General features: G+C 42.7%; 1 protein-coding gene across 1 annotated transcript in view; it reads left to right on the top strand.

Moving 5' to 3' along the window:
- Nucleotides 1–1,294: 1,294 nt before the first annotated feature.
- LOC126230276 (zinc finger protein 541-like) overlaps nucleotides 1,295–17,720 on the top strand; it is a 689,355-nt gene continuing 672,929 nt past the window's right edge. Inside the window, exon 1 of the mRNA XM_049942389.1 lies at nucleotides 1,295–1,426. Coding sequence (XP_049798346.1) covers nucleotides 1,295–1,426 — 132 coding nt within the window. The remainder of the gene's footprint in view (nucleotides 1,427–17,720) is intronic.

Raw genomic sequence — 17,720 nt, forward strand, 5'->3', positions numbered from 1 at the left:
TGCCGTGCGTGTGATTATTGCTTGTACAGCCCTCTCGCAGTGTCCGGAGCAAGTATGGTGGGTCTGACACACCGGTGTCAATGTGTTCTTTTTTCCATTTCCAGGAGTGTATTTTAAGCAAGCTCGACGTAGTATTGAAGCTATTTTGATATAATTTTGTTTTGCGTTTTTTCCCCTTTTTTCAGGAAAATACGTTTTCTAGCGCTACACGATAAATGTTTTCTTTCTTCCCATAACGTCTCTCTGTTTCACGTTACAAATCAACAATTTTCCAATAAAACCTGAATTGAAAATGACAATTTCAATTCTTCTATGGCTACTGTTTATTTTTAAATAATGGATGCGAGGATAACTATGTAGGATAAAAATGTTCCCTAAGTCATTTGGCCACTTATATATCCTCACTCAGTTTCTATATGCATCACCACATCCGGTTTCTAGATGAGTATAGTAAGACACTGTTCACATATGTATAGAAAGCGAAAGCCACGAGGTAACGCCCAATACGTAAACGCCGGCCTAAGTGGCGCTGCAGTCTGGAACCGCAAGACCGCTACGGTCGCAGGTTCGAATCCTGCCTCGGGCATGGATGTTTGTGATGTCCTTAGGTTAGTTAGGTTTAACTAGTTCTAAGTTCTAGGGGACTAATGATCTCAGCAGTTGAGTCCCATAGTGCTCAGAGCCATTTGAACCATTTTGAATACGTAAGCAACACTCCTAACATACAGGTAAGGCGGGGACGACTATAACTGACCGAAGCTTCTAAGAAAACTACGAAGTCTACCCTTACGTACGACAGTCTACAATAGCCTATCGTAGTTTTACAACTCTACTTCTATATCATATCTTTGTCCGCAGGGATACAGTAATACGAAATTAATTTCTTCGAATTGGCCATTTACTTTTAAATAAATATTTGTACTTGTGTTTTACTGGGCATACTGCGTTTTAATGATATTTTATATACACAACTAAAACTATAAAAAACATGTGTTAGGACATGTGGTAGGACACAAGAAATGGTATTTATGGATTCAGATGAACAAAGTCAATCTAAAATAAGTGCCACAATAAAAAAAGGAAAACCAGTGTTGATCTGTGGTACTGATGGTCGGCTGGACTGTAATGAGAACGCTGTGCCAGGAGGTTTTTCCGCTCCTTCCATTTTTTCGCCGCCTCGCTCAGCGCAGCCATTGGCGAGAGCTCTCGCGGAAGGAATATTATTTTCGTAAAAGTGGCGCGCGGAATATTTAAGAAGTGGAGGGCGGCGTTCCCTAAATGAAGTGTCAGGCAAATGTCTTCTAAGCGAGCTGTTTGCGAGCCGTGGCCCGCCGCCGGGACGTGCGGCCTCGCTGTTGACTCGGCAAACGCGGGGGCGGTGGAGGCGGAGGCGGAGGCGGCGGGCGGCCGCTGCCCCCAATTGCTCGCCTGCCAATCTCGGCCTATTTGCCCCTGATGAGCAAACAAAGGCCCCGCCAGACGACCTGTCGCCGCGCCGAGCCAAGCCAAGCCAAGCCGGGCAGTCCGCGTTACGTTCCTCGCGTCTCGCCCGGGCGAGGAAAAAAACAAAAGATGTTGCTGGCGGCGCGGAAACTGCCGCACGCGGGCGAAATGCTGGTCCAGCTCAATTAGTCTCTTAAGATGTAACTTACCTGTTTCTACGGGTTATTACGTTATTCTTGGGAATGGAAATGCTTATTGATTGTGAAATTAACGTGAGAAGATCAGGGTCGCCACCCGTTCTAACCATACAACTAATCAAAGGTTTGGCCGAGTCGGAAAATAAATTAATTTGATCACAGACCAAAACCCATGATAGTGCATACATTGTAATGTCGCTCATAGGGAACGCGATGTAATTAATAGTATTGCCCGTGCACTGTTCACGAGGATCAAACATTTAAAATAAAATAGAAAGTGCATGAACACTGTGCGTAAGATCAGCCCCCAGCAACACACCTGAAAATAAGACTTAATCTAAAGCATTTGTTTTAAAATAAAAGGGGAAACTAATCACTGGGACTGTGCGTAAGGAAACGCGTTGGATGTGCTAATGGGAAAGCTACGAGGTGAGTGGCTTAGGTGCAAAAATGTAACCTCGGAATACAAGAGAAAATTGTGGATAAAATCATTTATTCCTAAGATATGGATGTGAGGCATGTACACAATTCATGATAACATTAATTCCTAAAACATTAAAGAAAAGCATCGATACATTCACCGTTATAATCTACACCTAAAATCATTGGTGTGAATCATTCATACAACTGCTGTTACCTGATAACTGATCGCTATAACTCGTGAGACGGTACACGTTTCGCAGTACACCGGCGTGCCCACGTGGTTTGTGGAGACGCAATTTGAAGGTATTGTGGCCACATTGCAACAACATCACATCACGCAACCATGAACAGTTAACATTCATTGAAACAAACATGAGATTGGACAGTTAGTGATGACGGTAGCCCAACAAACTCTAATGTTCAACCACGTGCTTGGCTCCCCACGGACGAAAGATACATAAAGCAAGGAAAATTTACGAGAAGGCAAAGCTATTAATAATTAGAAAAATAAAAGCTTATACAGGCACAGCTGAAGGCAAACAGACATTCATACAGGAGCGAAAGGCAAAGGTCCGGAGTTGGAGTCTCGGTCCGGCACACAGTTTTAATTTGCCAGGAAGTTTCATATCAGTACACACTCTTCTGCAGAGTGAAAATTTCATTCTGGAAACATCTGCACTGTTTTTCGTGTCCCCTAACACTCTTTATATATCCTCCAATGCTTGTGCTGCCACCTGCTGTCTCTGAGTGGTTATTGTAAGTTGATTTAAAACATAGGCGATGGTTACTTTATGTGGTTGGGCTGTGTATTTCGCTCACAAGGAAACGAACTTTTCTTCACAGGTTACATTCATATTGACAGGGTGTGTAGGGCACTGTGAGGTGACTATTGAGCTGTTTAGCATACTACTAATATGCTATAAGTTCGATGCCTGGTGACCTACAGGGAAGAGAAGCTCCCCATGAGATAAAGCAAATCTAAGAAAACAATGTCTCACAACAGAAACATCTTATCGAACGAAAATTACTTGCTTGGCCAATTCCAGTCGCCGCTAGTCAAGTCAGTAACATCGAGTACGTTATCACAGTATCTGCTCTTCGAGTAGCAGAGACAAAAATCGGCCCATGTGAAACAGCCTTTACACTTTGCCAGCGTTTGCGTGTTTTTGTTTTGGCTCTTACGGCGGGGTCTACGGTACTGTAGTGTGAGGCTTTCACTGGTCGCCAGGATTGCAGATGCGTATCTGCAAATAAATAAAAAAAAGAATTTACGTAATTTCATTTCTTTGTCGTTATAATTGCATGAAGAACTGTTCCATTTCGTACAAGTTACGCATGAAACCGCAAAGCTCCCAACAGACTTTAAGAAACGTATCACAGTGCCAATACCAAAGTAAGCATGTGTAAACAGATGTAAACATCCTTATTTTGGTAACACACGCCACGAAGATCTTGATCTCTATCATTGTAAGGCGGATAGAAGGCCGGATATGATGCAATGACTACTGAGGACCAGTTTGGCTTTAGGAGAGGTGTAGGCACGCGAGAAGTAATATTTGGTTTACAATTAATTCTTTAGAAAAGCCTAATGAAGGGTCAAGACACGTAGATTGCCTTCGTCGACTCAGAAAAAGCGTTCGACAGGGTAGACTGGCGACAGCTTTTCCAGATGCTGAGAGAAATTGGCATGAAATTATAAGGACAGAAGAATAGAGACTGTATAGAGAAGAGGTGGCTATGATACGCTGTGGAGAACATCAAGAAGAAGCCATAATTAGACAGGGTGTACGACAGGGCTGCTCACTCTCTCCTGTCTTTTTCAATGGATACATTCAGAGGCCAGCAGATGAAGTTAGGTAGAGACTCGGAAACATAACAGGAATTAAAATTAATCGAAAGAAGATAGACATGCTGAGATTTGCTGACGATATCGCAGTGTTAAGTGAAGATGCAAAACAGTTAGAAGCGATGCTGGCCCAGATGGGAAACATCCTCAGCTCTTTCTATAATATGAAAAATAATGAAGGTAAAACAAAAATCTTTGTGGTGAACACTCAAAACACTGTTGTCTAGTGCTCACTTAACAATAAGCAACTGGAGACCGTCCAATCCTTTGCCTATCTAGGGAGTAAAATTACATCAGACGGAAGGTCAAGGAAGGATTTTGCAAACCAAAAGCTGCTTTTAACAAGAGAAGAAATCTTTTCACGTAAAGTAGCATAGACAAACATCTCAGGAAAAACCTCATAAACGTGTTTGTTTGGAGTGTGCTGACGTACGGAAGTGAAACATGGAAACTCGGAGAAGCAGAAAAGCACAAAAAACAGCGTTCAAATCGTTGGGCTACAGTAGATTGCTGAAGAGTTGTTGGCTAGACATGATATCAAACGAAGAGGTGCTCTACAGAGAAAGAGAAGCCTTGTCTTCTGAAGGTAATTTTACACTGAAGGGTCGCATGAGTCGGCCATGTACTGAGACATGGCGGTGTCATTAAAAGTACCATTGAAGGGACAATATAAGGGAAAAATACAAGGGGCAGACCCAGACTAGAATATATCAAGCAGATCATAGATGTTACCAGCTGCACCACCTATACCATTCTCAAGAGGAAGACCGAAGACAGAAACGAATGGCGGACAGGTGCTAACCAACCTGATGGTGAAGACCTAAGAAGAAGGATTAAAAATTACGTCTACTACTCGTAGAGGAGAAACGTGTGGTGTCAAGCAAAGATTATAATACGCAAAACAGTATTGGCAGATGTGAAGAAATGAAAAGGTTAGTAGGAATTTGGAAGACTTGGATGACAATATGAAATCAGTTGATGACTTCAAAAAAGTTGGAATGGAAAAGCAGTTAGGAAGCCTCCTACGTCGAAGTTTTCAGTGAAGTCAGACTGACTCATCTGATTCGAAACAGAAATAAAAATGTTAGCGGTTAGTCATGGAAATTAGTCTCACTGTATTGATCGTTAAAAAAGTCAATTCTATGGAACGGCCATATATTTCGTGATAAGGACTTGAATGCAGAATTAAGGGGTACCTGAAAACCTCATCTGGCTGTCTTAGGCTGGCTAGATGTCTCAGTTCTGCTGGGGCAATCCCAGTTCTCACATAACAGTTCCGGTGTCCCGAGAAAATCATTCGGGACACATGATTGTCCAGGTTTTTAACTGAGAGACAAAATGTGTGCAACAATATTTTATATTTAATTAAATATTTCTGAGCAACAAATTTACTGCCGGCCGGAGTGGCCGAGCGGTTCTAGGCTCTACAGTCTGGAACCGTGCGACCCTAGTTCTCAGAGCCATTTGAACCATTTTTTTAACAAATTTACTAGCAGTAGAACGTTATTGAAATATATATTTTCACAATATATACCGCATTTGGTTTACTTCGTCTTATGCCTAACGAAAGACTAAGCGACACGTTGAAGTGAAAAGCAGGTATTGCCTACCCCTGCCCATAACTTGCCGATCTTCCACTTTATGTACCCCGAGACAAATAAAACTGGAACCAAAGGAGGTATAAAGGAGACTCACTTTAACCATTTCACCTAACGGGAAAGCAGTCATATGGAAGTTAATTTAGTGAAGAATGTGGGCGATGCAGCGAGAGTTAGCACTGCTTGTTGAATATTGTTTGGCATTATGCACGCTTGCCCTAACAGTCCGCAGTCAATGGAAAGGAAGGCTCATTGCTCGCAGATTTCAATCACTCAGTGACAAAATTTCAGGTCTGACAATATCTGGAACAACTTGCAACAGTTCCAACTTAGAAGTGGAACTCGGTGGGTGATCAGCTAAGTGGACAAAGTCACTGCCTACTACTGTTAGTCAGTGAATGTGAATATTAAATTCGGAAACTGCACATCAGGAAGTATTCATATAATGAAATGTTAAAGAAAATTATTATTGTGAAGACTCATTCCAGTTTATCGTGCACAGAGTGTTATTGTTATCCTCTTTCTAACAAGGAACTGGTACAGTCAATTTATACTTCTAATAGATATAGCATAGGTGTACCTTCGGGGGAAATGTATAATTTGTATCTGATTACTGATTAGTAATATTGCTTAGTTTTTAGGAATAACAAATCATACCTGTTTAAAACAGTAAGTGAAAAAACATGGAAAAATGTATTCAGATGGAAATAATAAAAAAGTAAATATCAGCCTTTTACATTTATATGTAATGTACCTATGGGTTTTGGGTTTTTGAGCTGCTGCATCGTCATAGGCCTATTACTGAGTTCCTTATCACAATAACTGGCAAGAAAGATAAGCGTAAGTGGAGTAATGAAGTTAAGTAGGAAGTACTCTTAGAAAAACTCAGGTTTTATGGAACTGAAGACTATACACACAGCTGGTTTGAATCATACTTAATGAACAGAAAGCGAAAAGCTGTGCTGAAAGGCACAAATAATGTTGGGAGGGTGGGTAAATTCTAGCGAATGGGGAGTTATCACAAAGGGAGTCCCACAGGGTTCAATTTTAGGTCCTCTGATGTTCCTTATTCATGTGAATGACCTCCCACTTAACGTTCAGCAAGCGGAACTAATACTTTTTGCAGGTGACACGAGTGTTATAATAAATCCCATTCCAGAAAAAGCAGCTGAAGATATTGTTAAAGACGTCTTTCAAAGAATTATTAAGTGGTTCTCAGAAAATGGACTCTCCTTTAATTTTGAAAAAAACTCACTATATGCAGTTCCGTACACCAAATAGAGTCATACCGACAATTGATGTAGCGTATGAACAGGGCTCAGTTAACAGGGTAGATTTCTCCAAATTTTTGGGTGTTCACATTGATGACAACTTGAACTGGAAGAAGCATATTACTGAGCTTCTCAAACAGCTAAGTTCAGCTTCTTTCTCTCTTCGTATAATCGCTAGTCTTGGTAATAAACAGATCATCCTCCTGACGCACTTCGCATATTTCCACTCAATAATGTCTTACGGAATAGTTTTCTGGGGTAACTCGCCACTTAGACATAAAGTACTGATTGCACAAAAGAGAGCAGTGAGAATAATTAATGGTGATCACCCAAGGACGTCATGTAGGCACCTTTTCAAGGAGTCTGGAATTTTAACTGCACCATCAGAGTACATATATTCGCTAATGAAATTCGTTGCAAATAATCAATCTCAATTCGTGAAGAACAGTGATGTTCATGTCCGCAGTTCGTGGTCGTGCGGTAGCGTTCTCGCTTCCCACGCCCGGGTTCCCGGGTTCGATTCGCGGCGGGGTCAGGGATTGTCTCTGCCTCGTGATGACTGGGTGTTGTGTGATGTCCTTAGGTTAGTTAGGTTTATGTAGTTCTAAGTTCTAGGGGTCTGATGACCATAGATGTTAAGTCCCATAGTGCTCAGAGCCATTTGAACCAGTAATGTTCATACGTACAACAATAGAGGGAAAAATGACCTTTCCTATCTGTTATGGAAGCTGTCAGTTGCTCAAAAAAGGAGTACATTATTCAGCAACAAAAATCTTTGATCATTTGTCCAACAACATAAAGCGTCTGGCAGGTGGCATATCAAGTTTTAAATCTAGCTTAAAATCATTTTTTTGGACAACTCCTACTCAATGGACGAGTTTCTGTTTCAGAAATGGTAAAAAAAATGTACCTCTAAATGTAGTTGCATGTGTAGAACTAAAAATTTCAGTAATATTAGCACTAGTCATGTGTGTATCTATATCTTGTAATTTGACTTGTTCCACATCATATCGATAAAATAATCGAGAAAATGATCTATGAAACATGACATAACTAAAACCAAAATTAAAACTAGTCTCCCGGTTTCTTCTCTCTGAAATCTCGTCAGCTCACGCTGTCTGTTTTAGTAGCCAGTACACGGAAAGCGTATTCGTTTAACATCCAAACTGCTCCCAAGATTTCCCTAGTGGATTATGTATTCTGACGTGGTTTTTCATTTTCCGAACGGGGTTACAGTTTCATTTTGCTCCAGAGTGATGTGTCGCAGAGAGCCCGTACCTGTCGAACCACTCATTAGGTTTAAATCAACTGCGAGGAAGCACTGTCGTAGTGGGGTAAACACCCAGCAGCACAGCAAACACACTAGATCTGCGCGCAAAGACTCGTACGAGCAATAAAAAAAAAAGACAGAAATTACGCCAGTGTCGGCAAAATAAATTTCACGGTGCATCACTGGCGCCTAAAAGCAGCCAATTATGCTGTTTAATTATCAAACACGTGCCGCTATTGCGTGACAGGCTAGCAACGCGCGCTCCGGCCTCCTCCGCTTTCGGGGGAGCTGAAGAGGTGTTTGAGAGCAGCTACTGGAAACGGGCAATATTAGTTCTGTATCGCGGCCGTTGCCAGCCAACACGATCATCTATCGTCGACTCTACACGGTAAACGTTCATCGGTATGTACATACTTCATTAGCTAACCGTATTCGAAAGTATGCTTATAATTAGCTGATTTATGGTAGGATCGCTCTGACGGCATAAATCAATATTAACAAACCAAACAGCCATTCGGAATTCCGAATTTGTGCGGCCCTTTTAATTATTGATGCAAATACAACGGTAAACGGATTGTGTACTCGCTATTGGTGAATTACTTTTATTATCTGCGCAGTATCCCGTACAGTCTCTCTCTCCCTTCCCCCTCCAACCCCTACTCCCTCCCCAGCCCCCCCCCCTCCCCGGTCCACCCGTCGTCTCTCTCCCTCGTTTTTATTATCTGCTAGGATGGTCGAAATATTTACAGACTGCCGAAAGTTTGCTTTCTGGTTCCTTCCGCTGGCTGAACGCAGTAATTAAACGACGCCACCCACCGAATCGGCGGCTGCGCACGAGGGACGTTGGGGAGTTATGACTGACAAAGAAAGCAAATACCGAATGGATTATAGGCTTTTTTCCTGTTTCTCGCCGTGTAGTACATGCTCAGATGTAACAAAATCTACTATATCACTATCCGTATCTCAAGCTTATTGGATAAACCGAGCTTCGAAGTTTTACGAGCCTGTTGAATACCACACGAGAATGCAACCTGGTAAGTAGTGGCTGAGGCGACCGGACTAGGCGTTTCCTCATACTGCTTTCGAATGACGTCTTTTTTTTATTTTTGTCATCTTCCACTTAACACTTGCGTAGCTACAGCGAATCATGTTTCTTCAGAAACGAGCAAAACAATGATGAAGAACGAAACAGAAATAATCTAATTTTGTCCATTGATGATTTTCTTGAAAGCCTGCGGTTGTGGAAACAATGGCCTTGTTTATAAATATCTTTTGCGACCTGTCACGATTTTCTTATATTTATTTATGTTTTACACAAGGCGTTTCGGGAAATGATTCCCATTTTCAACCGATTATTACTTTATACTATGCCATTTTTTCGTAATGTTTTCGAAATGTGAGGTTCTCCTTTGTTATATATAAGACTTGCATTTTTAGTCAATTATCGAATTTTATATGTAGTTAGCAGCGAAATTTGGAAAAACCTGTGCTTACAGCTTTCTTATGGTCCATATGTGCAGAGTCTCACACACGTTCAACATGTGCTCTGTGTATCTGGTGTTGAAATTTCAGCCTCTTTGTCGTAGGTGGATCATGGAACATTCCTGGCATGTTGCGTTGTATATTCCAGAGTCTGAGTTTGGGTCATGATTACACTTCGTGTCATGTATTAGTTTTTCCAAATATCGCCGCTAACTACATATAAAAATCGATAAATAACTAAAAAATGCGAGTTTATATATATTCCATTAAAGTCACCAAAACCAAGCAGAGCCTAACACATCGAAAGCATTATGAAAAAATGGCATAGTGCAAAGAAATATCTAGGCGCTTGAGTCTGGAACCGCGCTGTTGCTACGGCCATGGATGTGTGTGATGTCCTTATTTTAGTTAGGTTTAAGTAGTTCTAAGTCTAGGGTACTGATGACCTCAAATGTTAAGTCCCATAGTGCTTAGAGCCATTTGAACCATTTTGCAAAGAAATATACACCTGAAAATCGGATTGATTTCCCGAAACGCGTCGTATAAAACATAACTAAAAGAAAATCGTGGCTGGTAACAAACCCAAACATAAATAGAGACCAGAAAGTCGATATGGCTTATCAATTAATGAAGGACAGTTTACTTTTATCAAAAAGAACTCCGACACTACAACGGTGCAGTAAAACAGGAGTGCCTTTATGCAGCGGAATGTTTAGCCCTCATCGAAAGGGGAGAAATTGAAATTTTGGAGGAAAATGTAAGAAAAGTGCAATGGAAAATACACTGTCCAGGAAAAGATGGGGGTATGGAGCGGAAAGAAATAAAGAATAAATCTACACCCAAACTGAAAAACTATCTGATTCTCTCAGGAAAAGGATATTTACGTTTTATGATCACTTAACGCAGCAAGGCTGACTAAAAAATTATTTCACCATTTCGACAAAAATCTCAAAACGAAAATCAGTTGGTTCAGTAAGTGAAATAGGTCTTAGCACAAATTAACGTTATGGAAACAAGATTAATAGGTTAGGGGGTTTTCAGGGAAAAGCCAGAAAGTATATTACTGTATGGGCATTTAAAAGAAAGGAATCAACACAGTGAAAGAATGAGGAAATACCGAAAATCAGGGACGAAGATAACATGGTGAAGACGATACTTCCTGTGGTCCAAGAGGACTGAATTCGAACAAGTAAGAAGAAGATAATCACTGTGATATAGTCAAGGCAGGGTTTATAGTACATATATAATAATGAATCCAGATAAAATCAGTATTTATTTTTCTGTACATACATGCACATATCGCAGTCATGTCACACCAGGCGATAGCCTACGTACTTTGAATAACGATCACCCCGCGATCTTTCAGGATTTTCTCTGCCTATTTAATTAATAGTGACCTTCCCTGTGTTCCTTCGAGTAGTTCCATCCATTATACGCATAATATTTCGACAAACGAGGTAGCCATCTTCTTTAGGTTTTACGAGCTGCGCTGTTACGTGTACTCGCTGGTTGGAGACCAGGCAGTGAGTATACATTTTTCTAAATCGCTCCGCAATTTGTTTTGATCTTCTGATGACTTTATTAGTCGATAAGCGACAGCGTCATCTGCAAACAACCGAAGACGGCTGCTCAGATTTTCTCCAAAAGCAAAGGGCCTATAACAGTACCTTGGGAACGAAGAAATCACTTCTGTTTTACACGATGACTTTCCATCAATTACTACGAACTGTGACCTCTCTGACAGGAAAATCACAAATCCAATCACATATCTGAGACGATATTCCATAAGCACGCAATTTTACTACGAGTCGTTTGTGTGGTACATTGTCAAAAGCCTTCCGTAAATCCAGGAATACGAAATCGATCTGAAACCCCTTGTCGATAGCATTCAGCACTTCATGTGAATACAGACCTAGTTGTGTTTCACAGGAACGAGGTTTTCTTGACCCTTGTTGACTGTGTGTCAATAGACCGTTTCCTTCGAGGTAATTCATAATGTTCGAACACAATATGTGTTCTAAAATCCTGCTGCATATCTACGTTAACGATATGGGCCTGTAATTTAGTGGATTACTCCTACTACCTTTCTTGAATATTGGTGTGACCTGTGCAACTTTCCAGTCTTTGGGTACGGATCTTTCGTCGAGCGAACGGTTGTATATGATTGTTAAGTATGGAGCTAATGCATCAGCATACTCCGAAAGGAACCTTATTGGTATACAGTCTGGACCAGAAGACTTACTTTTATTAAGCGATTTGAGTTGCTTCACTACTCCGAGGATATTTACTTCTACGTTACTCATGTTGGCAGCTGTTCTCGATTCGTATTTTGGAATATTAACTTCGTCTTATTTTATGAAGGCATTTCGGAAGGCTGTGTTTAGTAAATCTGCTTTGGCAGTACTGTCTTCGATAGTTTCTCCATTGCTATCGCGCAGAGAAGGCACTGATAGTTTCTTACCGCTAACATACTTCACATACGACCAGAATCTCTTTGGATTTTCTGCCAGGTTTCGAGACAAAGTTTCGTTGTGGAAACTGTTATAGGCGTCTCGCATTGAACTCCGCGCTAAGTTTCGAGCTTCTGTAAAGGATTGCCAATCTTGGGGATTTTGCGTCTGTTTAAATATCTTATCGCTTGGTAGTACCGCGTGGGCGTCCGTAGCCCAGTCTTCTAGCGACCGTGCAATCTCATGACCACTACTACGAGCAATCACGTACCGTGGCTACATTCCCGCCAAGTCTTTCTGCGGTATCGCAAAGGGAACTCGCTGCTTCTCGCCGCCCTGTTATACGACCTCCTTCAAACTAAGTGAGACGTTGGCGTCTTTGTCACATTAAAGGTATTCTTGATTAACATCAACTCACCACGTCCATTATCAAATGTAACTAACGCTCACGATCGTTACAGCCTGTATTTAAAGCAAACGTGACTTGCATATTAATAGTGGCGCTCCTAGCGCCACACTTATGCGATTGGTGCGGAATTTGAATAGATACAATTTTTCACATAGAAACACGCCTACCAAGTTTCGTCTGTTTTGTACAACCCCTTCTTGGTGCTGCGATTTTGTTTTCCGTCAGCGTAAATTATCGTTTCATCACGATTCGATATTGTAACTCGCCACTTTAATTTGAGGGATACCCGGAAGTAAGTTCCAATCGGTCAAGAAATGAAAACCACTGTGAAAATCTAATAAAGCTTTGCACATATGTGTTCGACAGTGTCTCTTAGTATTCCTGTCGGTTACATAACTTCGCTCTTTTCAGTTCTGAGCGCATGGTGAGCACATAAAGATGCGTAGAAAATAGTGTCTCCCGCCAGGTATGAGATCATGTTGAGAGATTTCGCCTGATGTTATGCAGCCCACATTACAGAACTGTCATACAGTTCCCACTTTTGTGACAATTCTCGGTCGCATTATGCAGGGGCAATGAAAATGCTCCTGCAGCGTTTTCGACGAGTAGTGTTTGGTCACCCGCACTACAGCCCGTAATTGGCTCCCTCTGTGTTTCATCTCTGCTCACGTCAACTACTAGCTATGAAGACAACATTTTCGCACAGACAACGAGCTATAGATGAGCGTAGAGAATTGGCGGGAAGCACAGGCGGCTGCCTTCTTTGACGAGGGTATTGGAAAGTTAGTACAACGCTACGACAAATGTCTAAGTCGGAGTGGTGACTATGTAGAGCAGTGGCTGGAACCTGTAGCTGACTCTTGCAGATAAAATATTTCTGATTTTCAAAGTAGTGTCCATTTCGCGACCAATCGGAACTTAGGTTCCGAATAACCCTAGTATCTCGCACCACCCCGCCTGCAACACAATTATTGTTCCTTTCCGAAATAGCATGATTTATCGAAGTAGTACAATTGTTTGATGGAAAATTTAAAGAAAAAAAATGATGTGACCAGTCCGCAGTGCACTTAGACTTACAATCTACACTATGTGATCAAAATTATCCGGACACATCGCTGAAAATGACTGAAGTTCGTGGTGCCCTGCATCGGTAATACTGGAATTCAATACGGTGTCGGCCCATCCTTAGCCTTGATGACAGCTTCCACTCTTGCAGCCGTACGTCCAATCAGGTGCTGGAAGGTTTCTTGGGTAATGGCAGCCCATTCTTCACGGAGAGCTGCACTGAGGCCTGGCACGAAGTCGGCGTTCCAAAACGTCCCAAAGGTGTTTTATAGGATTCAGGTCAGGACTCTGTGCAGGCCAGTCCATTACAGGGATGTTATTGTCGTGTAATCACTCCGCCACAGGCCGTGCGTTATGAATAGGTACTCGATCGCGATGAAAGATGCAGTGGGAAGCGAGAAGGTGCTTAAAACATCAATGTAGGCCTATGCTGCGATAGTGCCACACAAAATAACATGGGGTACAAGCCCCCCTCCATGAAAAACACGACCACACCGTAACACCACCACCACTGAATTTTACTGTTGGCACAATACTCGCTGGCAGATGACGTTCACCGGGCATTCGCCATACCCACACCCTGCCATCGGATCGCCACATTGTGTACCGTGATTCGTCACGCCACACAACGTTTTTCCACTGTCGGATCCTCCAATGTTTACACTCCTTACACCAAGAGGGGTGTCGTTTGGCATTTACCGGCTTGATGTGTGGCTTATGAGCAGCTGCTCGACCATGAAATCATAGTTTTCTCAGCTACCGCCTAACTGCCATAGTACTTGCAGTGGATCCTGATGCAGTTTGGAATTCCTGTGTGATGGTCTGGATAGATGTCTGCCTATTACACATTACGACCCTCTTCAACTGTCGGCGGTCTTGTCAGTCAACAGACGAGGCCGGCCTCTACGCTTTTGTGCTGTACGTGTGCCTTCACGTTTCCATTTCACTATCATATCGGAAACAATGGACTTAGGGATGTTTAGGAGCGTGGAAATCTCGCGTACAGACGTATGACACAAGTGACACCCAATCACCTGACCACGTTCGAAGTCCGTTAGTTCCGCGGAGCGCTCCATTCTGCTCTCTCACGATGTCTAATGACTACTGAGGTCGCTGATATGGAGTACGTGGCAGTAGGGGACAGCACAATGCACCTAATACGAGAAACGTATGTTTCTGGGGATGTCCCGATACTTTTGATTGCATAGTGTACCTCCTCAGGCGGCTACGCTCGACGTCTGGTATTCAACAGGATCGTAGAACTATGAACTCCGATTTTTCAACTAGAGCTGCGTTCAACAGTTATGTATGTAGTAGAATCGCGCGAAAGATGAGCAAACTCGGTGACCCGGTGGATGTATGCTTCCCTCCTGAGAGGAAGGAGCCTGATGATATGAGGCCCACACACGTACGTAGAAGTCATCGCAGTGGTGCTAGAGGGAGCGGGAAGGGTACGGTGCAGAGGGGGAGGGAGAGAAGTTAGTTTTTAATTTGACAGGGAGGAGCAGCGGCGGCGGTGATGGAGCACCAATTTCCGCGAGAAAAGTGACGTGGGGCGTGCGCCGCGCCGCGGTCGAAAGTCATCAGCGGCGTCTCCAGAGATACCGGCGCCTGATTTATCACTCGGACCCGCGCCGCCGCCGCTTCCCCGGGGACATTAAGAGCCACACCACACCACACCACACGCGCTGCGCCACACGGCCGCCTCTTCCCGACAGCAATGAATAGAATTCCTTTCTTCAGCGCTCTCCGGCGAGATCAACGCACTGCTTCCGAGTGCCGTGTGCTGCTTTTTTTTCTGTTTTGGTACGCGGAATAGCCACTCGAGTGTCATCTGACGCAATCCTTACCCGTCTGCCTCCTGTATTCCACTTTATGGGTGCCGAGGGCGAACGCAACGTGCTGTATCTAGGGTAAGGCGCAAGTGCCGAAAGAAATAATGTAAAAATAAGGTTTCTTCTTCCATTACTAACGAAGCATCTGGAGGGTGGTGGTAGTCTAGTAATGCAAGTGTTGAAGTTAGTCTTTTTTTAATTTTCTTTCATTCACAAAATCATTTTATTTTTAATTTTTTAAATTATTTATTGAATTACTAGACTCTTTCCTATTGCTTTTCCCATGAATGCATTCAATACATATACTGATCACACCTCTTCCTTCCCCTCTCTGTGACAATCTCTTCAAATGGTTCAAATGGCTCTGAGCACTATGCGACTTAACTTCTGAGGTCATCAGTCGCCTAGAACTTAGAACTAATGAAACCTAACTAACCTAAGGACATCACACACATAGATGCCCGAGGCAGGATTCGAACCTGCGACCGGAGCGGTCACGCGCTTCCAGACTGTAGCGCTTAGAACCGTATTTCAGTTCGGGTTGGTTTACAAACTGTTCTAAGTGTTTTGACAGTTATGATGTTTAGCTTGTTCATATAAGATGGGAAAGATCCAAAGATATAATGTTGAACAAAAATAAAAGTGCGGGTGTCTAACTATCTCAGTGTATACGTACAGGGAGGAACTAATCCAATAAAATAAGATAAAATTATTAAAACATGAAATGGGGACTTCGAAAATTTAAATTTCATTTAGTATGCAGGTAACATGAGTAATTTTATCTGTCAGTGTGGTAATTACGTAGGATTAATGTTATCTGGTAGACTGACTCTGTATCAGGAATTGCGCTCCGTCGGCAAATATTGTTTCTTGCGCGCTATTTCCTCTCAGGATTAACAGAACTTGCTTGGTCCCAGAATCTTAATTTATGCACTGACATACATTTTTACTCCTTTCACTTCCTTTATTAATAAGACGGTAAAGAGTACAATCAAAGAAGAGGAAAATATATATAGACACTGCGCATGTCAGGTCAAGGTATGGACATAACAACATAGACGGAATATTTCGCTGCCCAAGCAATCTCACACACACACACACACACACACACACACACACACACACACACGACACGTCCGACTCACCATCTACATATCGAAATAAGGCAAAGTAATCCGTATCTACTAGACTTCAGCGATGGAACAGTCCATGATGTCCTAGATCTTTATCAGGTTTGGTACTGAGTGTGAGGATTCAGGTACAAAAGAGCCAGGAAAATAACATTATTTAAAAACATCACTAGCGATAAAAATCAAACTCCATTCGAAGAATTGTGACTTGAATACAGCAGTCAGACGCAGGTATGTCTATTTACATTTAATGACAACTCATTTAGGACTTTCTGAAGATCGATCTTCAGATGTATCTTACCAACCTTTCATGCTGTGGTTTTGCTCTGTGATCGTTACTTGTTTTTGTGGTACGATATAAACATTTTTTTCTTTAAAATTCTGTAAATATACGGAAAAAATTTTGATTCCAAGGATCGCACGGGAAGTGGTTTTAAAGCTGAGCTGGCTGTGGTGGCCGAGCGGTTCTAGGCGCTACAGTCTGGAACCGCGCGACCTAAGGACATCACACACATCCATGCCCGAGGCAGGATTCGAACCTGATACCGTAGCGGTCGCTCGGCTCCAGACTGTAGCGCCTAGAACCGCACAGCCACTCCAGCCGGCGACAACCTCTTCCTCCCTCTGTCTGTCGACCTCACTACTCTCTCTGTCTCCTCATTTCCAACTCTCTTCATCCATTTCCTCCACCCCATCTCTCTGACCCTACATAGGACCCTCCCTCTTGCCATATCCTCCTCACTCTGCCACACCCTCTTCCTTTTGCACTTGCTCACTAGCCCTCTACACATTCTGCCTGCCTCATGCATCTACCCCTCCACCCCAGTACCTGTCTGCAGCTCGTGGTCTCACAGTCGCGTTTTCGCTTCCTGAGCATGGGGTCCCAGATTCGATTCCCAGTGGGGTCACGGATTTTCACCTGCCTCTAGATGACTGGGTGTTTGTGTTGTCCTCATAATTTCATCATCATTCATGCACATGGCGAGACTGGACTGAGTAAAGTTTGTGAATTTGTTTGGGCGCTGATAACTACTCAGTTGAGTGCCCACAAACCAAACATCATCGTCATCCCCACTGCAAGTCCATTTTCTCTTCCCTCAACTCTGTCCATCATCTCCTTTATCTATCTCAAACTGTCCCGGGCCATGTTTGTAAGCATGTGTATCCCCTGCAATACAGTTCAATAAACTAGGCCAATACTACACTCACAATATGTCTGTCAGTCAGGGCAGGCTACACACCAGCGACATGAAAAATCATTTATCTGCCCCTGACTTACAGGCCATCTTGCACAACAGGTC

Source organism: Schistocerca nitens, chromosome 1 (assembly GCF_023898315.1).
Source record: "Schistocerca nitens isolate TAMUIC-IGC-003100 chromosome 1, iqSchNite1.1, whole genome shotgun sequence".
NCBI lineage: Eukaryota > Metazoa > Arthropoda > Insecta > Orthoptera > Acrididae > Schistocerca > Schistocerca nitens.